Genomic DNA, 12,680 nt, shown 5'->3' on the forward strand with positions numbered 1-12,680 from the left:
AAGGAGCTAACTCACGGCACCACCCACTGTAGAGTGTCTGCCAGCCCCATCTGACCAGAAGGGCTAATTACTCCTGAAAGCTGCGTGGCTCAATAGTGCTTGAGCCAAGAGGCAGGCAGGCAGAGCTGACTGCCCCCAGAGCAAAGCCAGTACAGGACATGGAGTGCTGGCCTGCAGCCACGCTCAGCTTATATATTATCCGTAGCTACTTCATGCTACAGGGACAGAGTTAAGTAGCTGCAACAGAGACCATATTGCCGGCAAAGTCTACAATATTTACTATCTGGCCTTTTACAGAAAAAGCTTGCTGACCTCTACTCTATATCACCCCTTATGGCTCATGGCCATAGTTAGCTGCAAACTGCATCCACAGGATTTGGTGATATAATGACAAGAGAAAGCTGTATTTCCATTTTCATCTCAACCAGAGATTAATTTAGATCTCCAGTTCTTAATTTATGTTCTTGATTCAAGAAAGTGTTCAGAACCCCAGCTTCCGGGACATACTCTTCTGGGACAGTTTGTTTGTTTTTGCCTGTGATATGTGTTCCTTTTATTTCAAAATATAAAAGGGTTTTGTTTGTTTTTCCTGGACAGGTCTCACACAAATGGCATACAAAAAAGCTCAGAGATCTGTGGCATTGAGTAGTCAACGCACACCTTTACTTTGACATTCATCAGTCCTCTAGCTATGATACCAAATGCTGCCCGTTGAGACTTTGAGTATTCACTACTCATTTGCAGAACTGTTCTTCAAGCTATGGTTTCTCAGGCACCTACCTCAGTAGACCCTGTGAACGCAATCTTGTCTATGCCAACATGAGAAGCTATTGCTGCCCCGGCCGTTGGCCCGTATCCTGGCAAAATATTGATGACTCCCGGTGGAAAGCCAGCCTAACAAAACAGAATTGGAGGAAACGTGGCTTGTGAAAGCTGATGAAGCACGTTAAATCGGATACGCTCCAGTAGGCCCCAACTGTAAGGAGAGTGGGAGCCACTCCTGGAGTTGGTTTCTCTTACCTCCTTGATGAGGGCTCCCATGTAGAGCGCACTGAGTGGTGTTTGTTCTGCTGGTTTAATAACTACTGTATTGCCACAACACAGAGCTGGAGCGATTTTCCAGGCAAACATCAGCAGCGGGAAGTTCCACTGAAAGGCAAAAACTCAAGGTTGATAGATGGAAAAATATTTCTCTATTACTTTGTTTTCAAGCTGTGACTTCTCAGATTTCTCAGACTAGTCCTCAACATAAATCTTGTCCCACCACAGAGTATAGATGTTTGGATTTTTTAATTACTTCATTAAGAATAGAATAGGATTGACCTTGAAAATCTCTCCTTTTCTCTCTGGTCAGCAAATTACTATTTTCCAGCTAGCCACAAAAAGAAATCTCATGGTAAAAAGGGTCTTTGCTTTTTCTTTGTTTTGTTTTGGTTTTTTCATTATTGTTACTTTATATGTTTTTAAAATTAGCCATTGGTTCCAGTAAGTTCTTGGGCACAAAAACTTTTTCCTGCATTTGTGATTTTTATACCAGGATTTCAGACTGGTATGAAAGCGCTTCAGTGTGGAAGAACTAGAAGTCAGTGTGTACTGTGAGGCAGCACCTTTTTCTTTACCTACACATATTGTCACAAAACACGACTACAAAAAATAAAGTGCATCTACTGATGAGTATACAAAAGTTTTAGTTTGTCTCCCTGCCGCTGCAAAATAAGCTAAGGGAAACTAAAAAATATATGTCAATATCTGAGTCTGGGGCCTAAAATGGTTTAAACTGATTTTAAAAGGATATTAAGTGTGTATTGTTATAAGTGCAAGCATGAGCCTCAGTACTATCAGGTGTCGTTGATAATTTCATTAAGAAAGAAAACAGAAATCCTGGTCCCCTGGCTTCAGCCCCTGACCACAATGTGTTTCTGCCTGAAGCATCTCAGCTGCCATCCTTGAAAAGATTCTCACTGGCCCTGGCAAGCTTGCAAAAATATACAAGTGTCTTGCCTTCACCAAACACCCAATTTCTTTTCCCCTTAGTTGTTTATAAACTTGGAAGTACACAGTGATGTTTTAATTCCATCTACAGTATATAAATCTTGGAGTGTAGTAATTGAGCCGAGCTGGCTGACAAGCGGCTCTTGTCCTGTCAGTGAAAGCTGCAACTCCCAGAGCCTGGGGAAGGGCAGGAAAAGCAGGTTTGAGTTCCTGCAATTAAGGTGACAGACGCAACCCCACTCTGATCTGAGTGGGGTTTCCCTGGGTGGTTTAGGAGCAGAAAAACTTAAACTAAATCTCTTGTCTTCCCTTTTCATTCCTTAATAAATTTCACAGTAACCTAGAGCTTGTGGACCCTTAAAATAATATATTAATACTTCTCAAAAATCTTTGGCTCCCAAAGCCAAAGATTATCTTGAATTATTCTCCTGTATTTTGAGAAGAGAAAACTTCCTGTCTATACTGTAAGAATTTAAACTGAGCCTCCCCTGAAATCCTTGCCAGAACGATTAGCTAGAATCTTCTGTTGGAAGATTCGATGATGTTTGTGTAGTGCCAAGGCTATGTATGAGACAGAAAAAAAGACAATGTTTAATGTTCCAATCCAAACACTAAGCACTACATCTATTTCCCTGTACAAGACACACAACAGCCCGGCATGGTTTCAATTATGAATGTGACGTTAATTGTACTGCTGTGTCTTCTGTAGAGTCTTCTATCTAGATTCTTGTGAAAAGAAACAGTGGGAAAGAATGGGATTAAAAGACCATATAAAACAATATGCCTGGAAAAACGGTGAGTCACAGTTCTAAAAAATAAACAAGGAAATATAACAAAGCATTAATTTTCCATATGCAGAATGGACATCCATAACTAAGGGCAGGTTATTAATACACTGGGCTTCGCTTTGCTTATTTTAATTATGAGAATTCCATGACTTGAGAACGCAACTCCTGGTAACAAAGCTGAAACCCTATTAACCTGTTCAAATAAGCATTTGCAGGGAGGCTGTTAAAGATATGTCAACAACATGAGCTCAGTTTTTTTTCCCCCAGTAATGGAAAACACACTGCTGAGGTCCATGTTTTATGTATCTTCAAGAGAACTGGTTCAAATGAAAATAAATATGAGGCATGAGGAGATACACTCACCGGGATGATCTGTCCACACACTCCAATGGGTTCGTGTCTCGTAAAGGTAAAATAGTCTCCATCTGAAAGAAACGAGCATAGTCACTACCACAAGAGTTCAGATTAGAAGAAAAAATGCAGAGGGAGAACTCCGGTGGCACAAAAAGCAGACATAAAGTTGAAAAAACTTTTTTTTCATGGTTCCTACTCAACTGTGTATGAAAACTGGTGGAATAGCTATCACTTGGCAAACGGCTTCTCCAGATACAGTTCCCAGACACCTAAACAGAGTACTGGTGAGAGGACCTTGAAGGCAAAATAAAGAACAAGTATATGACAGTAGATGCAGTCCTGGGGATGGAGGCTAGGGAAGGGATGGGGGTGGGGGGTCTGAAAACTGGAAAATATTATATACTAAATTCTTTATTAAATATTAAAATGATACTTATATATAAAACAGTTAATTGAGTTAAAAACTGAGTTACCTCAAAATTTTAAATAGCTTTCTGAAAGTATTAAAGAAAAGAAACTAAGTAAAGTGCTATTGGGTAAATTTAAAATGCTAGGCAACTGGAAAAGGTGAGGTGTAAAAGTAAGATCTATTTCACAACTTTATCCTGGTGTCCAAATGCACTTCCGGGCACTGGGGGAACACAGGCATGTCTAGGCCTATTTCAAGAAGGCAAAAGTCTGCTTCAAAGAAGATCCCATCAATAACCCAAAGCCTCCACCCTCAAACCAGCCATGGGAATGAGGACAATTTAGTAACCTTGTTTTCCCTGTGGGAGCAACGGGCAACTGGAATAAATACCCAGGAAATGCAAACCAAATTCTTCTTTAGGAAAGTACTATTATGTTTATCTGAACTGTTTTAAGTGGCTAATTGAAATAGCCAAAGAGTGGCTTGTTTTTAGCATAAAGCTTTCCATTTCTGGTATTGGGTCTTTGTTTTTCCCTCAAATGCCAACCCTTTGGCCACTTCACTGATACTTGTTTTCTCTCTCAAAAGCCATTTGCTACGGAGAGTGAAGACCCTCAGGTTAATACTCAGGAAGAGCATTACTGTTAGAGATGGGAATGCAAGTGGCCACAGGAGGAGATGTTAATTCTTCCCAGAATTAATAGCTATCTGTTGCTATTACATCTTTTCAAATAACTTTGTATCCTTTTATCCCCTCTTTTTTAAAAAAATACAAATGAGATTATATTATTCACAGTCTTCTATACTTTGGTTTTCCCCACTTTCTTTCATACAAATCTAACACATTTTTTAAGCTTCTGAAAGTTATTCTGCTGGCTCAATAAATAATGGTACTACTGTAAACTGTCCTGAAGGACGAAAGAGACTTTCAGTTCAAGCTACCATAAATAATGCTGTAACACTATCATTTTATATATCTCTGCATATCTGTGAAATTTCATGGTCTGAGTATACATGCATTTCACATTTTGATAAATACTGCCAAATCACCCTTCAGAAAAATTACACAATTCATAATTCCAACAATAACATGCTTTTTTTCCCTACCCTTTTAACACTGGGGTTTTTCAAACACTTTAATTTTGGTCAACCTGATAGGTAAAAAAAATGACAACCTGTTTTGATTTGTGTTTGATGACACGTGGATTGAATATTTTTTCATGTTTAATGGCCATTTAAAATATTTTTCTTCAGGTTTATATCCTTTCCCGTTTTTTCTACTGGGTTATTCTTCTTTTTCAGTCATTTAGAGAATTCTGTGTCTATTAAGGAAATTAGGCCTTTGTCATGTGTATATGCAACGTTTTCCCCTAGTCTGCTACTTGTCTCCTAATTTTGTTTGATGTATATTACTTTAAATGGAAGAATTTAGGAAGTAGGTAAGCTCAGCAACTGTAGGAAGGAAATTATTTTAGAATGCATCTCCACTACAACAACAAAAATAGCCAAAATGTGGAAACTGTTCACAGGATGACAATAAGAAGTCTGAGTAATATTTTAAAAATCAAGTTAACTATCTCAGCTTTGTATGCAGATAATTCAAGAATTTTCACAGATATCTTTCTTTACAATAGTGCAAGTTACTACCCTTCTTCAATTTATAAATCTCTGAAAAAGTTTTTTCCTATTAATACTTTTTAATGTTTCACATTTTTTCCTCAGAAGATATAAATGCGATATTGGATTCTTCTTCCTGGGAAAGTTTTTGATGGGGAGCAAAAACACTGACCAATAGGCTAGACAATTTCATTTGCAAGGAAATCCTTCCCAAGTAAACTCTGTAATTTGGCTAAGATGATGGATTCAGGTATTAATCACAGACCACAGAGAGTGCAATGTCAAGATGGAGTACAAATGGGCTGAGGAAAAAAAATGGAAATATGAACTGAAGAACAACATAGGTGTTTATTTTAGCAGCACTAGAATGGTTCAGAGAGAGCTCACAGGGCACTTGCACAAGCACAGCGTGGTAATTCATAAAGCACTTCCCCCTTCTACATTCTAAATGCTGAAGAGTTTAGCTGTACTACTTACATAATTTTGAAAATTGAAGAAATGAAAACGAAGAAAAAATGTAGGAAGATCTTAAAAAGCTGACCTCATAAGGAAGTGAACTCGACTCCATAATTGTATCCCAAGAGAAACTAAGCTATGGCGAATGAAAACTTTCTTGGATAAACTGTTCACAGATTCAACACTCAGCTAAAGGCTGGCACAATGAAAGAAATTAAAGAATCTTCCATCTAAGTTCCTCTCAGCAGCAAATAAATAAAGAGTATTTTGGTGCTTGAACTCTTCCCAAAACAGCACTGACTGAAACAGATAAAGATAGGGTCCCAGACCTTGAGCTCAGTCTGTATTCTCGTCTGGTTAGTGGAAGAGGGTTCTGAACACCCCTAGTCTGAGCAGGGTGCCCAGCACACACGAGAACTATACTTCCTACGTGAACCAGGGCTGGAGGCAGCTCAGAGGTCCTGCACAGCTGCTGTGACCCTGCTCTGAATCTTTCCAAGCTTCTATATTAAGGTCACCCAAAGGCCAATCATTCAAGAGCCACCTTCTTAATTTTTGCCATATCCAAGTATCACTTACCCTATGATTTATAATTTCTTAAATTAACTATCTTTTAAAAGCTATTTGTTAGCCTCACCTTAAGGAAAATCTATGAAATAACAGACTTCATGAGCTAGCATATTGCTAGCTCATGAAGAAGAAAATATTTTTCTTCTAATATTCTTCAAACCTAATAATTAAAATAAAACATGCTTATTGCATTACTATATGGAATCATCTTTTTTAATTTTTATTTTTTATTGAAGTATAGCTGATTTATAATGTTTCAGGTGTATAGCAAAGTGATTCAGTTATAAATATATACATAATTTTTGAGATTCTTTTCCATAATAGGTTATTACAAGATACTGAACATAGTTTCCTGTGCTATACAGCAGGTCCTTGTTGTTTATTTTATATATAGTAGTCTGTATCTGTCAATCCCAAATTCCAAATTTAAACCTCCCCCACCTTTTCCCTTTGGTAACCATAAGTTTGTTTTCTATGTCTGTGAGTCTATTTCTGTTTCGTAAATAAGTTCATTTAGATAATTTTTAAAGACTCTACATATAAGCGATATCATATGATATTTGTCTTTCTCTGTCTGACTTACTTCACTTAGTATGATAATCTCTAGGTCCATCCATGTTGGTGCAAACGGCATTATTTCATTCTTTATATGGCTGAGTAATATTCTATTGTGTGTATATATATATATCTCACATCTTCTTTATCCATTCATCTGTTGATGGACATTTAGGTTGCTTCCATGTCTTGGCTATTGTAAATAGTGCTGCTATGAACACTGGGTGCATGATTCTTTTTGAGTTAGCGTTTTCTACGGATACGTGCCCAGGAGTAAGATTGCTGGATCATATGGCAACTTTATTATTAGGTTTTTTGAGGAACCTCCGTATCGTTCTCTATAGTAGCTGCACCAGTTTACATTCCTACCAACAGTAGGAGGGTTCCCTTTTCTCTACAACTTTTCCAGCATTTATTGTTTGCAGACTTTTTGATGATGGTCATTCTGATTTGCATTTCTATAGAATCATCTTGCAGGCTACCAGTGCCACATGGTATGACATATTGTGCTTCTCAAGTTTAAGTGTGTACACAAAGCGCCTGGTGTTCTTGTTAAAATGCAGATTCTGAATCTGTAAGTCTAGGGTGGAACCTGAGAGTCTGCATTTCTACAGTCTCCCAAATTATGCCAGTGCTTCTGATCCACAGACCACACTCCAAGTAGTTAGGTTCAGAGGAACCAAGCAGGTAAAGGGAAGTCCATGGGTACTGTGATGACCTACAGCTGCTGACTTCATTTCTATTTACTTTTTGCCTCTCTGAAAACTACTAATTTGCCTGAAAGGAGTTTGAAGTGTAGGAGAATCTCAACAATGTTTTTAACACTTTAAAAATAGGAAAATAAGAACAAAAACATACATACTTCTACAGAACCTTACAAAATATTTTCACATTCTTGCCTCATTTCATGCTCAAAACAATGCTATGCAAAAATGAGGGCAAGTATTTTTATTAGAAATTTACAATTAGAGAAAACACGGCACAGAGAGGTTAAGTCTCAAGTGATATCACTGGCTAAGTTGTGGCTCCTGGACTTGAATCTGGGTCATCAGACTTCAAGTTCACTTCCCTTGGAAATATATTAAAGGCTCTTTTGTGAATAAGGTGTTAGATTTAGGTTGATATCACAAACCATAGAATCGGAGTGTAACGTCAAGGAGTGCAAATAGGGGAAAAAGACAACCCTTTTATGAATGGTGAAGACAATTCTTTGAGGACGTGGTGTGTGGGCAGAGAACTCACAGGTGACGCGTCTATCTTAAGTTATAAAGGAACTGCTGCAGAGCAACAGTCCTCCCCTCAGGTGCGGGAGCCCAAGGCTGAGCGACTCTGCACCTGGGATGAGTCGACTCCAAGGGGCGGCAGGGTGATACGTCTGCCTCTCTCTCTTCTATACCTAAGATGATGCATAATGAGTACTCCCCTCTGCCTAGAAGAAAAATTACAGCCCATTTCCCCAGCTTTTATGTTAATAATGCTCTGTACATATGGCAAGATGATTAAAAAGATTGTCCCCATCATTTCTCTAGCTTTGTGCTATAAAGCACATCAGCTTGACACAGAAAAAAATCTCCATGCAAACTCAGATGCTCCATTTTAGGCTACAATGACCTTAGGTCTTCTTAGCAAATATGAGGCATTACAGAGAGAGCTCAGACTCAGCAAGAGAGGACTGCAGTTGATGAAAATACCAAATAAATGTTCTGAATAGCACATTCTGAGACAACAAGTTAGCACACAACTACAGTAGAGAAAACTAAAGAAGACATGAGACACAAAGACAGAAACACTAAATCACATTTAGAACTTTTTATCTCACAGCCCCTTTTCCATTTTACTCAAGAAAGTAAAAAATACTGTTCTTAAAAGGAGTTTACTTAAGACACATCCAGAGACAACTTCTCTGATGTGTTTTTATACCTGAATGTTATACACCTTTATGAAGAATATAAAAATCTTACAATTAAAAACATTAGTTTACTATGAATTTGGTTGAACTATGGATCAAATTTTACTGAGCATGTATAGACTGAGCCATTTCTAGAATTAAACTAAGAAGAGTCTTTGTCCCTAGAGATGAGTAACAGAAAAACATCTTCCATATTTGCAAATGTTGAGCCACTGTTCCACGTTCTTTGATGGGGGCTCATTACACAGGACAGATATCAATTACTTAGTTATTTAGAACAATTTAAGTATTTGGAATATTCCTTCAGGGTAAATACTACTTCTTAAAGCAGATTTTATAGTTGCTTGAAAAAAAATTTGGCACAATTATTATTCTCATAAGAATATCTGGCATTGACACCATCTATACATAAACTAGACAGAGTATGACCAGGTAATATGTATGGTCAATGGAATCAGAAGAAGCTGAAATGTGCCAGAAATTGAGAAGAAATTTATCAAATATGGACCTCAAGAAATGGCTCCCAAGTACAATACTAAGAGTATTTCAAGAACTGCTACAAATTTTATGTACCTGGTTACACACTAAAAATGAATTTATTTAATAGCATCAAAATCTGTAACACGATTCAATGAATGGATGGCCATCTTCCAATCTCTAATTTGTATACAGGATTACCTTCCAAGGAGCTAGCAACCCTTTTGGTGACCCCAGTATTAAACAATTAGATTAACTACATAATTCATTATGTCCTGTAGCAGGCTCCTAGGTATTTGGAGACTGAACAGACCTCATTGAACATTTTACAGCTATAATGATAAACTCTATAAATGCCTATACAGACACTGGAGATTCTACATTAGTATACAGTGGTGCTAACACTATTTGTCCTAAGAGTCTGCTGATAGCGTCTCAGAAGTCAACGACATGCTCCTGAGTCGGTTATGAAGGTATCTTAGCCCTACCACTACTCCACTATGTTTTCTTGGGAAAAAAGCTACTTCTCTGGCCCTCAGTTTCTTTGTCTGACAAATGAGGAGACTGGTCTTAGGGATCGCTGAGTTCTTCTTCAGCCTTAACCTCTCAAAGAAGTTACACGTGAAGCAGACTTTGCGATCTCCTGTCAACACCAATTCAAGTAACTCTATCTACCCTGGGTTCTTAGGTGAGCAGAGCAAATACGGAGCTCCTCATTGCCATTCTGAGTGAACAATAAGATCTCACCACATGGGTTCTCTGTGAACAACACTAAATTAGATTGAGCTGTTGAAGGCAAAACCTTAGGATACAAGTCAATTTCTACACATTTTTAGCCTATTCAGTTTAACAGGTAAAACTGAAAGGAGGTGAAGTAGATAAAAAAATTACAGATGGCCTGGGTAGCTTTTTAACCTTTTCTATATGCTAATGTATCATAGGGTTATTTTTATGTCAGAATTCAGCTTAAAGCATGGACTACATTTTCTCTGCTTACATATCACAAAACAAATAAAATCAACACTGTTACAGAGAAAAATCATACGTAATGTAAATCAATTACCCTCCGTTTCTCATTCAGTGAACCAAAACCAATCTTTGCTCCTTCCTCTATCACAAGGAGTTTGTGGCCATGAAAGGAGCAGATAATTTTGATGGGTTAAAAATAATCAAAATGGGGATAAAACTACTTCCCCTGGAGGGCTTCTATGGGATTAGAGATATAATGGGCACAGAGAAAGCATACAATAAATCATAATAATGATTATTATTTATCATCATAATTAGCAGATGCTATAGCAGAAGGGTCAAAGCATAGGATTTATGGTCAGAAAGAATGGCTCCACTGAATACCATGGCAGGAAATAATAGACAATGTTGTAAAGGGAAGAACATCAAGACCCTTGTGAATCAAACTAAATACTGCACGATTCTGTGATAACAACCAACTGTGGGCCTCGAGTGGGATGTAACAGAGAGGGATGGGAGAATCTCTCAATTCAGAGGGAGAAGCAGCTCTCCAGTGGATGACTCAAAAGTGGTCATGCCATAACCCTTTTCTCCTCCTCCCAAATATTCTAGATGGAGGCTACCCTTTGGGGGAGGGGGAAAAAGTACATACTTGCTCTCTCCAACTGATTATCCATTATGTAATCAAAACCTCTTTCTAGAACGCAATTTTGAACACACTCATTTACTTAAAATAATTCAGTGACTCACCATTACTGTGACATAAAACTTGGAGCATGGTTTCCCCAGGCCCAGAGCCCCACTGTCTTCTAAACCTGGCTATACTTTTAGATCCACTAGCATACTGTACTCTCCTCCCTCCATGCTCTGCACAGGCTATTACCACTGCTGGCGATGGCCCTATCACCATCTTCACTTACCTGCCCTTGTACAGGTATCACCTTGTACATCCATCCCACTTTCTTCTCCAGGAAGTTTCCTATGGAGTACCACCGAACTTTGTACTTCCATATGTGAATAAGCCACTCTACATTGCACTTGGCTGTCTGTTTGTGTTTCTTACTATTCTATGGGCATCTTACTTGTTCACCTTTGTAACCGCAGTGCTTAACACAAGTGCTCAAAAAAATCTGCTGAATGAATGAATGTACGAAGGAATGAGGGGATGCCTGAGAGATTGAGGTTGAAGCCTGGTAGAGCAGGTGAAGGAAGAGCTTTTCCCATTATGAGGCAGAATGCCCAGCCTTTCTAAATGAAAAGGAGTCCAAGAGACAACAGCATAATTCTTTCCACTTTTTCTGGTTCTTATTCTTTAGTGTCAGGGATACTAAGCTGGATGAACCATGGAGTATGAGTCAATATAACAAAACAGTCTTATATTAAAAAAAAAAAACTTTCAGGTTTATTTTTATGGGTGATCAGGCAGAACTGTGCTTTCCATCCTTCTATTTCCTCTAGGAGAAATAGTTCAGTATTCACTAACTCAATGTCCACGCCAACTTTATAGAACATAACTACCACGAATAATGAGAATCAACTGGATGTTAACCTAAAAATCTGCAGAGGGTTAAAGACTTCACCAGGGTGACTGGCCTCTTCCTTTTCCCCCCTGTGCTGAACAGGTCTCCACAAGAGGGTCTACAATGGCTTAGGCAGAAAGAGACTTGGGTTTGACTCTCAGGCCTGCCACTTACTCACACGTGACCTTGCTCAAGACACTAAACCCTTGCTGTCTCATTTTCTTAACTTCAAAATGGGTACGATACCTTTTAAAATCTGACCTGTTTCACAGGAACATACACAGAATCACACACATCCTGTATGTGAAAGAACCTTTTACATGCTCAAGTGCTCTGCAAACAGAAAGTACATTATCCTTTACATTATAATTTCAAACAAAATTAGGGTGTTTCACAGGGAAATGTATGTAACACAATAAAGACTTCATAGTTAAAGGCTAACAGCCTTCCTATATTTCAGATTTTATTAAAAAAAAGCCAAGAAGACAGAGACAAAAGTCAAGCTGATGTTGAATTATAAAGTTATAAATGACAAAGCACAAATGAATCGACTGAACAAATCTGAGAATAAATAAGTGAATAATAATGACCCTTCCTTCTTCCCTGATCTTCCAGTATCACCCGCCCTGGTTTAGGCAACCAGGTTCCCTAAGCACTGAACTAGCTAAAGGGGTTGTGAGATGAATTCTGGGGCGCCTATAGGCATGCCCAAATGTATCTAAAACTGGAACAGAAAGGAAAGCAGTGAAGTTCGCGTTTGCCTTCATACTTCCTTCACCTGTGTGAGGCACCACAGCAAAAGATCTTACATCCCAGACCCCCAGCTTCACTTTAGGAAAAACTGGGAAAACAAAAATTACTTAGCATTTAAGAGAATTCCTTTTTTTTCCTTCACAGGCTGGACATCAGTTTATGAGTAAAGGTGTGAAAGCCTCTTCTAAGCCCTGTATTTCTAACTCAGAACCTCCAAAGAGCATCAGATGAAAACAGGGAGGCTTACAGACCAACCAACTCTACTGCCAGATAAAGTTACAGTAAAGAATCAAACATTATCAGAAACTCCA

General features: G+C 38.4%; 1 protein-coding gene across 2 annotated transcripts in view; it reads right to left on the reverse strand.

The window, feature by feature from the left end:
* Window positions 1–12,680, reverse strand: part of ALDH1A2 (aldehyde dehydrogenase 1 family member A2) — a 94,090-nt gene that overhangs the window by 35,657 nt on the left and 45,753 nt on the right. The window contains exons 5-8 of one of the 2 annotated variants that reach the window (XM_057724806.1): window positions 3,336–3,428; window positions 3,144–3,205; window positions 1,021–1,149; window positions 781–894 (exon numbers count right to left, since the gene is read on the reverse strand). In XM_057724806.1, coding sequence (XP_057580789.1) covers window positions 781–894; window positions 1,021–1,149; window positions 3,144–3,205; window positions 3,336–3,428 — 398 coding nt within the window. The remainder of the gene's footprint in view (window positions 1–780; window positions 895–1,020; window positions 1,150–3,143; window positions 3,206–3,335; window positions 3,429–12,680) is intronic. The other variant, XM_057724807.1, reaches the window with a different exon arrangement.

This window comes from Hippopotamus amphibius, chromosome 2 (genome assembly GCF_030028045.1).
Source record: "Hippopotamus amphibius kiboko isolate mHipAmp2 chromosome 2, mHipAmp2.hap2, whole genome shotgun sequence".
Classification (NCBI taxonomy): Eukaryota; Metazoa; Chordata; class Mammalia; order Artiodactyla; family Hippopotamidae; genus Hippopotamus; species Hippopotamus amphibius.